Source organism: Hylobates moloch, unplaced genomic scaffold, assembly GCF_009828535.3.
Source record: "Hylobates moloch isolate HMO894 unplaced genomic scaffold, HMol_V3 SCAFFOLD_8, whole genome shotgun sequence".
Taxonomy (NCBI): Eukaryota; Metazoa; Chordata; class Mammalia; order Primates; family Hylobatidae; genus Hylobates; species Hylobates moloch.
The window spans coordinates 123,272,670-123,288,777 of record NW_026652283.1 but is presented as its reverse complement, the minus strand read 5'-3'; the positions used below and the strand labels follow the sequence as shown (position 1 = coordinate 123,288,777).

Here is a 16,108-nt window from a genome sequence, read left to right as displayed (position 1 = left end):
ATTTATAATTATCTGAATAATTCAGACAAAAAGTTGTAGTTATCTCTATCATATCCACACCATATTAGTTTTTCTTGAATTTTATTGAGGTTGAAGCTCCCCAAAATATATCACGCCAAAAAGTAAAAAATAAAAAGCACTGGAATCTGACAGATATTTTATATAATTTAAAATACTGAGTGTCAACTTGATTGGATTGAAGGATGAATAGCATGGTTCCTGGGTGTGTCTATGAGGATGTTGCCAAAAAAGATTAACATTTGAGTCAACGGACTGGGAGAGGCAGACCCTCCCTCAGCGTGGGTGGGCAGCAGCTAATCAACTGTCAGTTTGGCTAGAAGAAAGCCGACATGCTGAGTCTTCCGGTCTTCATCTTCCTCCTGGGCTGGATGCTTCTTGCCCTCAAACATCGGACTCTAAGTTGTTTATCTACTGGACTCTTGAACTTACACCAGTGGTTTTCCGCGGGCTTTTGGACTTTTGGCCACAGGCTGAAGGCTGCACTGTTGACTACCTTGCTCCACAGCTTGCTGACAGCCTATTGTGGGACTTCACCTTGTGATCCTTTGAGTCAGTACTACTTAATAAACTCCCCTTTATATATACATTTATCCCATTTGTTCTGTCCCTCTAGAGACTCCTGACTAATACAACGAAAAAAACTGGGAAGTGACACCAACAATTTGACTCCTTCATGTTTATGTGCTTCTTGATCTCATGTCTTATGATGATAGCTTTTAAAACATAGCATTATATGCATTACTCTCCACTTTACAAAGGATGTGGCGAAATTACATTAAAATCATGAGCGTCAAGTATCAAATTATGAGCATTAAGATGGAAGTATCAAACTATGCAAGTATATTTGGGTGGAATGACGACATTGAAATATTCATTTCCCTTTTATAAATTTTACCAAGCTAAAACTAGTTCAGGATTTCAACCAATAAATTGCAAAATGTATCAGTAAAATAAAATATGTAAGTTATTTTTAACAAAAAAAAAATATGCCTGCATGATCTTTTTTCTTTTCATTCCCCAAAGAAATTTCAGATGGGGATAAATGTGGCCACTGTAGGTCAAAGTGACACTGACTCTAAATGAAGTTAATTTGTTGAAATGTTATTCCTTGGTGGAATGTTTACAACACATTTAGAGTTGGTAGATGACACAAGGTGCCTAATGGATGATGAAATCTCTCAACTTCATGAACAAAGATATTTGAGGATAAATAAAGATTCTGCAACTTCCCTAAAGCACTGATGGCATTTTCCTCTGCCAGAAAGTACTGGTTGATACAAATGGTTTAAAGAAAATTGCAGCTGAGCTCAGAAAAGAGAAGTGTTTCACACTGTGCATCCAAAGAGGTTGATCTACTGGAGGGAAAAAACAAGGTGTGCATTATTTCCATAAAGCTCCCTATAATCAGTCAATTTCAGCAGGCTCAATTATACAATGTCCTTCTATTCTTTTTCCCGTAAAGGAAATTTAAATTCTGTTACTTACCAACCTCAGCATTAAGGACTAAAGTCCATCCAAAATACAGACATACTGGTTAATCAAAGGTCACTTGAGGTCATTTTAAAGTCCTTATGGAAAAGACTTACTTCCTTCCTTCCATTTAGGCATGAATACCTAAGTGCAATTATTTGATTTTTATACCAATCAGTTGTTCTGGAATGGATAACCAGTGTGCTAAGCACAATGATCATGTAATTGAAGGCAAGGTAAAAAGGTTGAGTTCCTTGAGGATTAATTCATTTCAGTACAGCTGAAACATCTATTTCTTTGGCTCAGGTTGCATATCCATGCCTGTCCTACAGTAAAAAAAAAAAAAAAAAAAAAAAAATCTGCCCCTGGTTTCTATGGTGGCTGTGCCACCGTGTCAGATTGGTTGGACTTGTTTACCACTGCTGGTCTCTCAGTTCAAGTTTCTACTTTCATATCCTAGGAAACAACAGGCTGGTAATATTTCCATACAACCCAAAGATACAAATACTGTAGACTGTGGAAGATCTCCACCTTCACTCAAGTATCTTCCTCTGATTTGTTAGTTGATCAAATAAAACTTAAATTAAAAAAAAAGACACAATTGACACTTACTATGTGCAACTACGCATGAAACTTCTTAGTTACCTTACAGAGGGAAGTGAGCTCAACCAGAAGACATAGAAAAGGCCAAAAGGAAAACGTAGCTTAAATTGCATGTATGCAAGTTGTAATGGCTTATTTTCACTATGAGCTCAGCAGAAAAATTACCAGAGGCACATTTAAAATTCAATGGAATAGAGAGTATTTAATATGCCATTTGCATTTTGACAGCTTAGAAACGTCTACACTGGGTTTGCTGTATCGTCTGCTTATAAGCACGAACCAGCCACCAAGCCTTTGTTTATCTATTTCTTAAAGGAAGCAGAACCATTTTCTTGACATTTTCAAAGCTGGGTTGGTGTTTGCTTGACACAATCAACTGGAGAGTAAGGAAGCATTGCCCCCAGGAGGAGCTGCTTTCCCCTGTAGAAGCTTCAGCACTGTGGTTGTGGCAGTCTTCTTATCAAGCATGATTGGCCAGCTGAAAGCCAATATAAAAATAGCCATTCCCTCTCCTCCCGACGCCTCTGCCAGTGAGATGCTTGAGACATGGGGGAATTCTACCACCCTGCACTACTTGCCATTTGCTTCTCTGGACTTGTTTGATGAGACCTCATTGCCCTACCATTCAAGTTTACAAAACCTGTCACTTCCGAAGAAAGACTCCCTTTTGCGACTAACTACATGAGTGCTCCAGAAGCACTGAAAAGCTTTCTGCTGAACACTTCTGATTTGAAGTCATAGTAATTAATAATAATATCCTGATAATGCAACAGGAAAAAGACACGATCTGCTCAGCAATACAGATATATTAACTTCATTTTAAGTGGTCCACTTTTTTTTTTTTTTTTTTTTTTTGAGACGGAGTTTAGCGTTTGTTGTTCAGGCTGGAGTGCAATGGCACGAGCTCAGCCCACTGCAACCTCCACCTCCCGGGTTCAAGCGATTCTCCTGCCTCAGCCTCCTGAATAGCTGGGAATACAGGCATTCGCTACCACGCCCAGCTAATGTCGTATTTTTCTGTGGAGACGGGGTTTCACTATGTTGGTCAAGATGGTCTCCTGACCTCTGGTGATCCACCCACCTAGGCCTCCCAAAGTGCTGAGATTACAGGCATGAGCCACAGCATCCGGCCCACATTTTTATTGCTGGATTGGGATTAGTGGTTTCCTGCGAAAGCATCTTCTTCAGAGGAGTGTCCTGGCTTCATCAGGAGGAATGGGGTGCGGCTCTGCCATAAAGGAGTCTGACCTGCAAATTAAAGGTCTTAGCATCCTTCTTGGTGGGAGGAGTCTTTAATAAGGTAACTAATCTAAAACCATGCAGGAACGGGAGCGCGCACCTATCTCGCAGTGGAGTTGCAGGGTTTCTCTGGAAACTCAGCAGTGCGTGCTCACATCTCTGCTGGGTGGGTCAGGGAATGTTTCAATTACTTACTTTCACGAATGTTCCACCTTTCTCTTTCGGGCGTCTCAAAATGAGGCTGCTCGGGGCTAGTAGTGTTGTGTGTGCTCTCCTTTAGGACGCTTTCTGGGTAAGTAATTGTCTGCAAATACCTGCATTCTCGTGGCTGCACATATGCAAGAAACAACTGAGAAGGAAACTTTGTCCAAACAGCCAATAGATCAGCCCCAGGCAAAGGGGCAGATCCCAGCCAGCGCACACAGAATTAATATTCCTGTTTACTAGATGAAAATGCTTACAGCCTTACTCCTTTTCCCCTGGTCCCTGAAAACAGGCATTTAAAGACAAACGCACACTTGGGATTCAACCTTTACAATGCCACTAATAATCCAGAAGAAAAAGGAAATCACCAGAGAATTTTCGATACCCCCAACGCTTTATTGAAGAGCACAGCACCGTCAGCTGAAGCTGATACTCGGGTACCCACAGTAACGGGTTCCAGTGACCTCAACTGCGACCGCCTCCAGCCTCACGAGTCCGCAAACAGGTCACGAATTATGCCCCACGCATCAAAAACTCTGCGCCTGCCTTCACCACAGCGGGAGCCGCCACCTGGGCGCGCGCGGCGCATCTGCCCACGGCAGTGGCCGGGCGCCCTCCCGCCGGAGCGCTCCTCCTCGGGAAAGCCCTGCTGCGCGCAAGCGCCTCCGGTCGGCCCTGGAGCGCGCCGCCGAGCCCCGAGGCCCAGCAACGACGCCCCCGGGGGGAGGCCCGACCTTGGTCACCCGGGCTTTGCTAGGCAAGGGGAAGGCGACCCCGCCCCAGTGGCCAGAGCGTACAAACGGCGACTCCGGCGCTGGCGTCACCAGCCCCCTTCCTGCCTGCAGCCCCTTCCCAGGCCGCTACAGGAGCTCGCACTTGACCCCGCAGGCGTGGAGGAGACACGGTCCCTGGTCCCTGTGGGGTTAATGAAAGAGCTCCACGGACCCACTGCCGCGTGGGCCAGACAATAGCGCAGTGAGAGCTGCGTCCGAGAGTCCTGGACCCCCTCCGCGCGCACACACTTGGGCACAGCAGCGCTCCAGCTCCACGCACGCCAGGGGCCTGGGACCCTGGGCTCCACTTCTCGGCTTCTACAGCCAGGTTCTGGGGCCTGCAGCGCGCAAGAGGAGCTCTCTTCCACGGGGCGGCCCCGCAGGGCCCGAGGCGCCCAGGACTTTGCAACCCCTGCCCTGTTCGCCCCAGAATCAGCCAGAGCAGCCCCCGCCTACTACCTGCCCCTCCACACCCTCCCTCCCGCCTCCGCCTCCGCCTCAGCCTCATCCTAGCGCTGCAGCCCACCCGCGTGGGGGCGGAATCCGCCCGGCACACACGTGTGCGGATTATTAAGCAGCCGAGCGAGGGCCGCCGCCGTCTCCACGCAGCAACCTCTGTTAATTGCGGGGGAAGGGAGCCCGGAGCGTGCGGAACTCGAGGGAACCGAAAGTGAGCTCAGAGGCTGAGTTGCCTGCCTGGAAAGGAGGCAGCCCCGGGCCCAGTTAGGCTTGGAGTGCAGGGGAAAGGGCGGGAAGTTGTGGGGAGTTGCTTCGCAGGTGTTTCCTCTCCACGCAGGGGCTTGGCTGGAAAAAGCCAGGTCCTGTCTCTTGGGCTCCTGCCCTCTCCGCGCTGCGGCACACACGCCCCAGCACACCTCACAGGGCACAACCCTCTCTTCCCTAGACTTTAGCTGCCTCGCCTTCCAATTCCCAGCCAGTCCGGTGCTGACCAGAGGCCGCTGCCAGCCGGGCCCTGCTCAGCAGGCGGTGCCGCCGCAGCCGGCACTGTCAGCGGCAGCGGCCAAGGCATCCGGACTGAGCCAAGCGGGTGGGCAGAGGGTCGGCGTCTGCAAGAAGCTCCCCAATCCCGAGCGACCACGAGCCTGCGTGACTAAGACCCACCGTTTGCGCTCCCCGGGATCTCGGGGCGCATTCCCGCAGACACCCCCTTGTGAGGGTGGATGCGGGTGAGGAGGAGCTAGTGCTGAGCGGTCAGCTCTCACTGAGCCCTGGATGCCCCGTGGAGGCAAGTGCAGGGAGGGGAAGCCCAGCCGGCACGTCTCTCCCCCGCTCTCCAGGCGGATCTGGAGTTTCCTAATGAACCAGATACAGTCCTCCTTCGCCCTGCCAATCACTCTTCCATCTGGACCACTGGAGGAAAAGGAAATGGGTGGAAAAGAACATGGAAGAATCTAGAGAAGACGGGGAAATTTTAAGTAGGTAAAAAAGCAAGCGACCATTTAAAAAAAATCGTAAGATTGGACTCTATCCTTTAAAAATGAAAGGAGAGAAAAACCCTGTGTAGATAACAGATACTCCGGGGAGTATCTATGGAAGTGCTGACTGATAGAGAAAGCATCTAAGGAGGCTAAAAATGAGGACAGGGGCAGGTACTTCCAATGTGAAAATCAATCAATATTCTCTCTCTCTCTCTCTCTCTCTTTCTGTCTTTCTCCCTCTGTCTCGCCCTGTCTCAAAAGGGAGCTTATGTTCTTTCCCGGAGAATAAACAAGTGCACAAGCTATTGCCAGCCTTGAGGTCGCAGCCTGTAGGCTACTTAGGAGAAAACATTCCCCAACTCATTCAGGGAGAAAACCAAGCTCGCAGAGCCCCAAGCCCAGGAGCCACCCAGAGGAACTCCTTCCCCTGACCAGCGTAGAAAGAGGATACCCGTGCACCCACAGTGAATGTATCTGACTTGGAAGCCGGTCCAGAACTCCTAGCCTGTTTCACGCACCTTGCTAACACCTTACAACTTGCAAGGAGCGAAGTCCGGGGGGAGAGGAAAGCGGGGGCGACCTTCTAGAGGCAGCTACTCCTTGCTGGCTGAGGACGTTGGAGAGGGAAGGAGGAGAGGAGGAATGGGGTGTATGGGTGCGAGGAGGCCAGGCCCGCGGAGAGCTTTGCCTGTTGGTACCAAAACCCCCGTAGAAAGCCCGAACTTTCCAGGCCGGCTTCACCCGGGCCGCTTTCCCAGGCGCGTCGGGTCCGGGGAGAAAGTCCTGGCAACTGCCCCTCAGCCACCCCGACCCGTGGAGTCCACGTCTCGGAGGAGGCAACACCGCCCCGCCGGAGCACAGTTCCAGCCCAACTCGTGTTGGGTTCCTTTCTCCTTGACACCCTGTACCGCCGAGAAAAAGAGATCTCTCCTTTGAGCCCAGGAGAGGGGGAAGGAATGTCGGGGTGGGGCGGGGGCCCAGGAGGGCTGGGGAGAGCGCGATGGAAGCTCCCTCCCGTGCATCGCGTTCCCCGAGCTTCGGCGACAGAGCAGCGCCGGGCAGAGGCGGCCACTCCGTACCCTGCGGTCCCCAAAACGCACCCTCGCGTCCGCACACGGGGCCTCCGAGGGCTCGACCGCCTCCCCGGCCAGGAGCAAGCCCGTCTTACCCTTCGCTGCAGTGAGGAGCCTCGCGCACAGCACCAGCAGCCCGAGAAGCAGGAGCAGCGACTGGAATCTCCTCCACGCAGTCATGTCTGCAGATACTCCACACGCACGCGACACCGATGGTTCCTCCGAGGAAGGCAGGGCTATGAGCGGAGCCAAATAATCACCCGAGGGCAAGGCGTGCCGGAGACAGAGCCCGGTCCCGAGACCCGCCGCGCACCCGACGCCTCCTGCAGGTCTGGGCACCCGGCTCGCTTCCCTCTCATAGCATCGGGTCCGGAGCCACTGCAGGGCTGAGCTGCTCCGAGCGCGGAGACCCGGGCTGGCGGGGCCGGGGCCGGGGACGAGCGCCGGCCGAGCCGGGCAGGAAGGCACCAAGGCGGCGAGGCTGCGGGAGGGGGCGAGGCGGGCAGAGGAGCGCGCGCAGCCAGGAGAGACCTGGAGAGGAGGCAGCTGGAGAGAGAGCCAGCGAGTGGGAGATGCTGGCAGGGGGGCGCGGGGGGAGGAGAAATCCAGTCTAGAGAGAAAAGGCGGAGAGCGCAGAAGACGGGCTGCTAGTGGCACAAGGAGCCGCTGCCGTGGAGGCTGGACTCAACCATCCTTACCCACAGAGAGGGGACCGAGGCTGGCCACCGCGCAGTCCCAGACAGACAGAGCCCAGCCTCGGGGCCTCGGGCTGCCCGCACCGTGCTGCGCTTCATTCGGCCTCAGCGCAGCAGCGCGCAGGCTGGAGAAAGGAGACTTGTTGGGCGCTCGGGTGGGGGAAGCCCACGCCGCACACCGGGGAGGAACAATGCAATCCGGCAACTCCAGCAAACTGGAGGGTTTCTGCAGGGGCAGAGCCCGGCCTCCATCCTTTGATCTCCCTTCCTTGCTGACCAGAGAGCAGCCCCCTGCCTTACTTAGATCAGAAATGCAGGTGGAAAGGGCACACGCTTCAACTCCAAGGGAGGAATATATATATACATATATATATATGATATGATGATATATATAATGTTTTGCAAAATGGACTATTTGCAAGGAGTTACACAAATTTACAAATTTCCTGACTTGGGATTCTGTTAGGCTTAGCCATGCCCAAACTTCAGCTTCAGATAAAATGTGACATGAGGAAATCTCTAGAATTAATATTATGGTCTGCTTATGGGAGCCAGCATGTTGGCACAGCTTCTGATGAAACTATATATAAAATTCTGTGGGTTGGGAAGGGACCTTAAAAGAGAAGACACAGGTTCTCCCTGATTCTGCAAAAGGATGAAGCCCGCGGAGAGAACAGTGCTTTAGAACAGCAGTACTTGATACAGTAAACTGGATTTCACCCAGCTCCCTAAATAGAGGAGGCATTCCTGCAGTTCGTGGGGAACGTGTAAGGCGAGACATTTTAGGAGAAGGTGGTCAGTTAATAGAAACACCACGAGTGAGTGCTGGTTTCCACAGAAGGACGTTTAAAGGATTCGACATCCTTGACCAAAAAAGTTTAGCCCTTTTAGAGGACAGAACATGGAAATCCCATACCCTAGTAAGAGAGAATTAGCCTCCAGGCCTGGAAACATTAGAGTATACAACCGTCTACCTGCGGTATCCCCACAGCACCGAATGCCTGTGGTGGGAGGGAGAGCCCACGGCTTCAGCCCACCTGCACTTCCTCTCAGTCAGTCTTTGAGATTAAATGGGTTGACAGTTTGATAATGTTTTATATCCCTCCTTTAATTTTCTTAGATTGCCCCTGCCTCTGTGATCTAGGCTACCCTAGAAAGGCATAATGGATCCGGGAAGGACTGCAACCTTGGCATGGAAACACCAAAGCCTGACTTTCTTAGTGTCCCTGCAGCCTAAGGTGCAGATGGCCACAACTGGGGCCACCTCCACAACCCTCTTCTCCTCGCAGATATATGAAATTTAAATATGGGATGGGCGGGGAGGGGTGGCAATGCGTGCTCTTGCAGTTGCAGTCCTGAACATGACTTGGATTTTCCTCAGCGCAGAGTCCCGTCTTGCCTCGTGTATCCCTGGAGGGACACTCAGAAGACAGAATGCCTCAGTCACAGGGGAATTCCCATAGAACCCCTGAGTTCTGTTCTTCAGGCTGAACTGGGCCTGTGGAGCAGAGGGTCGCCCCCTCTGGGATTTTAAATCAGACCCCAGATAGTATCTGTTAGTCAGCAAGTGAACAAAAATGCTTTCCAAGACCCATTAAGTACTCCAATAGTTCACTGCAAGCGCCTCATCAGGAAAAACGGATCTCTTTTCAGGAGCTGAAGAGCTGACTTCTCCTTGAGAAACGGTGCCCTGTCTCTACATTGCCATTCCTAATGGCTCGTGTCACCAAGAAGGATTTCTGCCATTAAAAAACGTTTCCAACATCTAACCATCCTAGGCTAGGTCTCTTGATGATTTTCACTTGATTAGGATCCCAATCAGAAACGACGGTGAGTGTCACCTGAGAGATGGAACACCTTTCCACATAACTGTGACAGGCTCCAGGCTGAACTTCCCTTTTCCTGTGTTCCCATGCCACCTCCTTTCCTCAGAGAGCAAAGAATCTATCTGATACAAAGCCTTGAGAAATAATGCTCCAGATAACCAATACCCACTCATTTTTTTGCTGTTATTTATGTGAGGTATTTTCTTTGGCCCGACCGTATATTAGAGAGTTACAATGATTCATAGCAAGTTGTTCCTTGATCATAATTATGAGAAGGGTATGAAACGGTTGTCAAATAAAATAAGCTGGTTTTGTGATATGGTTGTATTTGTGTGTTAATACAGTGAATTTTTCCCCCAAGATCTCAAGGCTGGTTTAATTTCTAAGGAAAACATGGGGCTCTGCTGCCATCTAGCGTCCAATATTTCTTGTTTGGCGTCTGCAGAGAGATCAGCGATCCCTCTGTTTCACTTCTCTAACCTCCTCTGTGGTTCCCTGCCTGCGTTTTGAATCTCCTCCAGGACACTCTTGTGCCCTCCTTGCGGTCAGGCTGCAGCTTGAGCCTATTAGGATACTGCAAGCTCCCCCAACACATACATACACACTTTGATGTTTAAATGATTGTGAAAGCCTTAATCTATATCAGAAGTCCAGTACATGTTACTTAGAGCAGTATTAACCACGCGGGGTTAGAGTGGGTGTGGGGCCCAGGGACGTCACACCGGGAAGCTCTGTGGCCACTTTTCTGCCAGGGCCTCTGCTGCCTGGAACATCATACTTCTCTACTTGTATACCGACTCCATTCCCCATCCTGGGCATCACACCCTCCACAGCCTCAGGACCTGGCTAAGCAACACTAGAAATAACCTAGGCACTCGGGACCGACCAGAGAGTTGAGCGGTGCGACGATTAAAGGCAAAGAGGTGCTGACGTTCTGGAAGGGATAATGACATCCCTAAATTCAGGTAGCAACTAATTTAAGACAAGGTTGGAGACATGAGAACATAAACATCTGAAAAGTGCAGCCACTGAAGAGCGAGAGTGTCTTTTAAATGGAATTATCTGAGGAGCGGGCAGAAAATATGAACATGATAGTTGAGATAAAATTACAAAATTTTCAAACATGCACAAATGAGAATGCTAATTAGCTAGAAAAGCTGTACATGTGCGAAAATCTTAGAAAATATGGTGTGTTGTCATGATGGCTAAACGTGACATTATTTGGTTTGTTTAATGTCACATATAAAAAAAAAAAAACAGATGGCGACTAAAGAATTGGCGAAAATTATTTCCTTGACAGAGGGGTCAGTAACTGAGCCACGTGATCCATGCTTCCAGCAGTGCGGTGTCTACCTTGGGTGAGCAAAAGTGTGACAGAGCTTAAGGAATAAAAGCAGAAGTCAAAACAATCACATTTTGTTTACAAAGGCATTTTATACATAACTTCATTGACACCATGCTTGTCTTTATCACTCCCACTTCCAATGATAAGGACATGGTGGCTTTGAGAAACCAGGGGACTCGTAAAGGGGTCACATCTTACTGATGGCCACAATGTGCGCGATACTCAAACCTTTTGCCATATCAGTATTTAAGAAGCAACCCCTCCTGTCCCGTGCTGACTGAAAAGCATACCTGGACTCCAAGGTTCCGACACACATGGCGCTATGCCTCCAGGGTGGCATGATGAAAGAACAGATAGATATGTCTATAGAAGACTCCACTCAACAGCAGCAGAATGCACCCTCCTTTCAAGTACACATGGAGCATTCTCCAGCACAGACCGTTTCCTAAGCCATTAAGAAAACAAACAAACAAAAACTATGAAGGTTTGCAGCTATTTATTTAGGTAGATTTAGATTTACTGAACTATCCTCATTGACTGGGTTTATAAGTAAATGTTAATCATCTTCCCATTTTTATAAAATAAATTAACACCTTTCACATGTACACGATACACATACACGTGGATATATAAATGACTTTAAAATGTAGCAAACATGACAAATTGAGCTGTCAAAGGACAACCCACACTATGAATGGTCCACTGGCAGGAATGACAATACAGCAAATTCTCTCCTTTCACAATTAGGTAGCCGAATAAAGTGTCACTGCAGGCGTCAGCGTATATCACGATGACCTGGAACGCTTGTGAAAATACAGATTCCCGGCTGGGTGCAGTGACTCACGCCTGTAGTCCCAGCACTTTGGGAGGCCGAGATGGGCTGATCACAAGATCAGGAGATCAAGACCATCCTGGTTAACATGGTGAAACCCCGTCTCTACTAAAAATACAAAAAAATTAGCGTGGCGTGGTGGCGGGCACCTGTAGTCCCAGCTACTCGGGAGGCTGAGGCAGGAGAATGGCGTGAACCCTGGGAAGGAGAGCTTGAAGTGAGCCGAGATCGCATCACTGCACTCCAGCCTAGGCGACAGAGTGAGACTCCGTCTCAAAAACAGAAAAAAAAATAAAATAACATAAAAAGAAAATACAGATTCCTGACCACAACCCCAGAGGATCTGATGGAGCATAAGCTTTGGGATGCAACTTAATAATGTACATTTCTTTTTTAATTTTTAATTTGTATTTTTTGTAGCGATAAGATCTCACTACATTGCCCAGGCTGGTTTAGAACTCCTGGGCTCAAGTTGATCCTCTGGCCTCAGCCTCAGAAAGTGCTGGGATTACATGTATGAGCAACCACGCCTAGCTAAGAATATACATATCTAACAAGTTTCAAATTGACCCTGATGCATCCAGGATTCCACTGTGAGAACCACTGGTATGGAGGATGACTTGGAACCAATAGGACCTGCTTTGAATCCCATATCTGCCATTTCCTAGACTAGAGACCTAAAAAAAAAAGAAGAAGAAACTTAATCTAGATGTAAGTTTCTGGTCTGAAATGTAGATAATGAGATCCACCTCATAGACTGGTTGGAAAAACTAAACAATATAGACAAAATGCCTGATATGTAGTAAACCCTCAAAAATACGATTTTCCTTTTTTATTCAGTCAGTCTCTGAAAGGGAGAGAATAAGAGAAGAAACCCAGATGGAGAATGGCATTTCCATCTGTTCTGATCCATATTTTAGGAGCTGCAAACTGGATGTTGGTAGGGAAAAGAAACATATTCCTTCAACGTCTCCCAGATTGTCTCAAGGTGAATCCGGCAGGATTCCATGTGGGAAAGCCGTGGGTTTTACTGACTATGACTTTTAAGATCAGCTTGAAAGGCTGCCTCACACCTGGCTTTTTCCCAAGGCCTGTGGAACACGAGCAAGCTTGAAAAGCTCGTCCGGAACTAGGTGAAGTGACATTCTGAATGTTCATTAATGATGCTCTCCTCTTACAGGAATGAACACCTAGGGCAGAGATGCTTTGAATAGCTATCAGTGTGGTCTGCTACTGCCCATCAGTAGATCCGTGAAGGAACAACAGACTCCCCATTATTCCTCCAGTGCTAAACACTGTCAAAAAACCACAAATAAGGTCCGGTGCGGTGGCTTATGCCTGTAATCCCAGCACTTTGGGAGGCTGAGGTGGGCAGATCACGAGGTCAGGAGTTCGAGACCAGCCTGACCAACATGGTGAAACCCCATTTCTACTAAAGATACAAAAGAAAAAAAAGAAAAAAAACGAAAATTAGCTGGGCATGGTGGTGCACACCTGTAACCCCAGCTACTCAGGAGGTTGAGGCAAGAGAATCGCTTGAACCCAGAAGGCGGAGGTTGTGGTGAGCCAAGATTCCACCACTGCACTCCAGCCTGGGCAACAGAGTGAGACTCCGCCTCAAACAACAAACAAACAAACAAAACAAAAACACAAATAAGTGCTTATCTGGCTCTAGTAGCTGCAGGAATACTGGGGATGAGGGGCTTTTTCTGGGGACTTGCACTGGTAACCATTATCCAGTGGGACTGGGTTTCAGAAGGGCTACACTCCATACTATTCTCTCACTTTCAGAAAAACCACGTCACTTCTGTGACTTAGTTTTCTTATCTGCAAAACAAGGGTTTGGGCTAATGCTCATCCTACATCTAAAATTCTGTTATTCTCTCCTTCCTTATTTTCCTCTACCATTTTCCTCTTCTTATTACAAAATACCATATATTGTCATGCTTCTGTATAAGTTTGGTGAGCTCTACACTGGAAAGACATTGCAAAATTAAAATAAAAACATTTAGCTTGCCAGAGTAGCAATGAAACAATCACAATAACACACACACACACACACACACACACACACACGTGCACAAACCATCTCAGCAGCGACTTCAGAATACAAATCACTGCATTTGTCTTTATCTGTAAATGTGAACAATTCCAATTTTTTATATCTTCTCTATAAAAAAAAACAGTGAAGTGTTCAGTGATCACAAAACTAAAACTACTCATTCTACCTACAAATGTCTTAAATTCAGGTGCGAGGCAGAGATGGTAATATCATCCGTGGAGCTACATCAGTTTCATTTTGCCAGTGGTGCCGTGTTCCCACTTGATAATTCCTTTGTATTGAGAAAATGTAGAGCTAAAGTGTTTTCCTTCTCTGAATTTTAAAACACATAAAGCACAGCCGTACTTCAAACTTGGAAACCGGCATGTTGTTACCGATGGCTTTTCACGCAGTCCCCGACACTGTGGGCCCTACAGACATTGCATCTGAACACACTGACTGGTGCTTCTGCAGGCTTCGTGCACTCCAAAGAGGGTTGTGTGGCAGGTGGAGAAGGTGAATAGAAGTGGGATGTACTGACTCTTCCTCTTTGCCTCCTCCTTTTCAAAGATTTTGTGAACTGTAAGTCAGTGGAGGATTTCTCCGGGCAGTATGGATGAAGGGAGTCAGCCTGGGAGAAACAAAATAGACAGAGGCCTTCACAGGAGTACAAGACTTCTTGGGATTCTTTCCATTTTTTCCTCCACTTGTGAGTTATTTTCCACATTCCTTGCTCACTTCTCTCCCAACTGACCTTAAAATTAGGCAAATCGTGTGATTGCTGATAGGGTATAGGTGTCAAGTTTCCAAATACCCTTTAAATATCAGTATGTATGAAATTTTACTGGTCAAGCCTCGCCCACTGAGTCTTGGGAGGCTTTGCAGAGTAACAGCACCCTACGCATTGAAGATGCTTGTACGGGTTTGGCTTGTGATACTCAATTCCTGTAATCTAATTTGACCTTTCATTGAGAAAACAAGGGCTCTCAGGGACAGTACACTCGGCAAAGGGGTAGCAAGGGACAAAGAGGTGTGCCTGAGAGAGCGTCTGAAGTTCAGGATTAGATTCACCTCGCAGGGCCTGTTTCTTCTCATTATGCCTGCTTTCTCTAGTCAACATCCAGTACATGGAGAAATTCCTCATGCAGACAAAATGCAGATTCTCGCGAACCTGAGTCTGTGTCTCAGTTCCTGAATGTCCTAGCTGGGTGGCTTTGTGCATTTACCCAAGTGCAACGATTCCTGGCCTCGTCCCTAAGAGGGAATCTATTTTCTAACTCACAGGATTGCTGTGAGAATTAATCGAAGCAATATATGGAATATCCTGAATTTGAACTTGAAAAGACGCAAGAGGTTTTAGCTGCCTTCCTCCCCATTCCTTTTAGCTGTACCTCTGAGCTTAAAGGTATTTTGGTTTTTTGTTTTGTTTTGTTTTGTATTTTGTTTTTTGTTTTTCCCCTGAAGGATTGTGCTTTCTTTCTTATTGATCGAAATAAGATCCTTTGAAATATTTCCTGAAATTGTATATGCAAAATCTCTCCTATTGGAAAAGCTTCTTTAAAAAGCAAGTTATCATCCTTTGAGTTACTGCAACATAGTCAATCCTTGCGTTATCCCTTTTAAATATGGAGCAATGCTGCAGTGGGAACTGAAGGAGTCGGTGACCGCCACTGTGTGATCAACAGTAGCAGCAGCTTCAGAGCTCACACCGAACATCTGAAAAGTGTAAAGTTCTGCAACTATTGCCATGATACAGAGGTAGGAGGCAAGGTTCTTGCATAATCGAAGAAAAGAGAATATGCACTAACAACAAACTTACGGTAGGTATGTGCTTATGCAGAAACTTAGGCTAGGAAATATGAAATGCTGTGTCCTGGCTGTCATAAATAATTATCAGAAACAGGATGAACACTGAAGTCTGAGGTCCAGGCCGTGTACGTTTCATCCTGCTGCCTCCAGGGGCGCCACTGAAGACTCCGATATGCCAAAACCTAGGGTGAGCCTGAAGGAAAGATGAGAGTTCAGCACGGACTTCAAGGAGAAAGAGCATTCTAGGCGCAGGGGGAAAACACGTGCACACGTTTGGAGGGATGTCTACCAAAAGAATGCTCAACCAAAACTGCATTTCGTAAGAAGACTCCTTAAGAAACCTTTTTCAAGTGTGGACCCAGGTTTCATATATTTAAGTTTGTATTTACTGAACATGTACCAACTGATTGTAGGAAGGGTTACCCATATTGGATGTGTCAGAGGGGAGAGGTTGAAATGTAAAGTGGGACACGGTAAGGGATGTGGGGGTAGCAGCGTCCTGTCGGTGACAAGATCCCAGCCACCGTGCAGCATAGGCTATGGCAACCCGTCTTAGCAGCCCCTCCTCTTAACCATGATACACTGCGTGTTTTTCCTGGCCTCACAGCAAAATCTTTGTTGGTAAGATGTTGTCCTGCTCTTACAAACTATATGGGAAAAGATGACAGCGAAGGACCACTCTTTCATCTCTCTGAATCCCTTAATTAATTAAAATTACTTTTGTTGCATGCTGCCTAT

The 16,108-nt window shown here is 47.7% G+C and overlaps 1 protein-coding gene across 1 annotated transcript in view; it reads right to left on the bottom strand.

Annotated features, from left to right (window-relative positions):
- Positions 1–7,474, bottom strand: part of CSMD1 (CUB and Sushi multiple domains 1) — a 2,040,038-nt gene extending 2,032,564 nt beyond the window's left edge. Inside the window, exon 1 of the mRNA XM_032158987.2 lies at positions 6,918–7,474. Coding sequence (XP_032014878.1) covers positions 6,918–7,002 — 85 coding nt within the window. The 5' untranslated portion in view covers positions 7,003–7,474. The remainder of the gene's footprint in view (positions 1–6,917) is intronic.
- Positions 7,475–16,108: the final 8,634 nt, after the last annotated feature.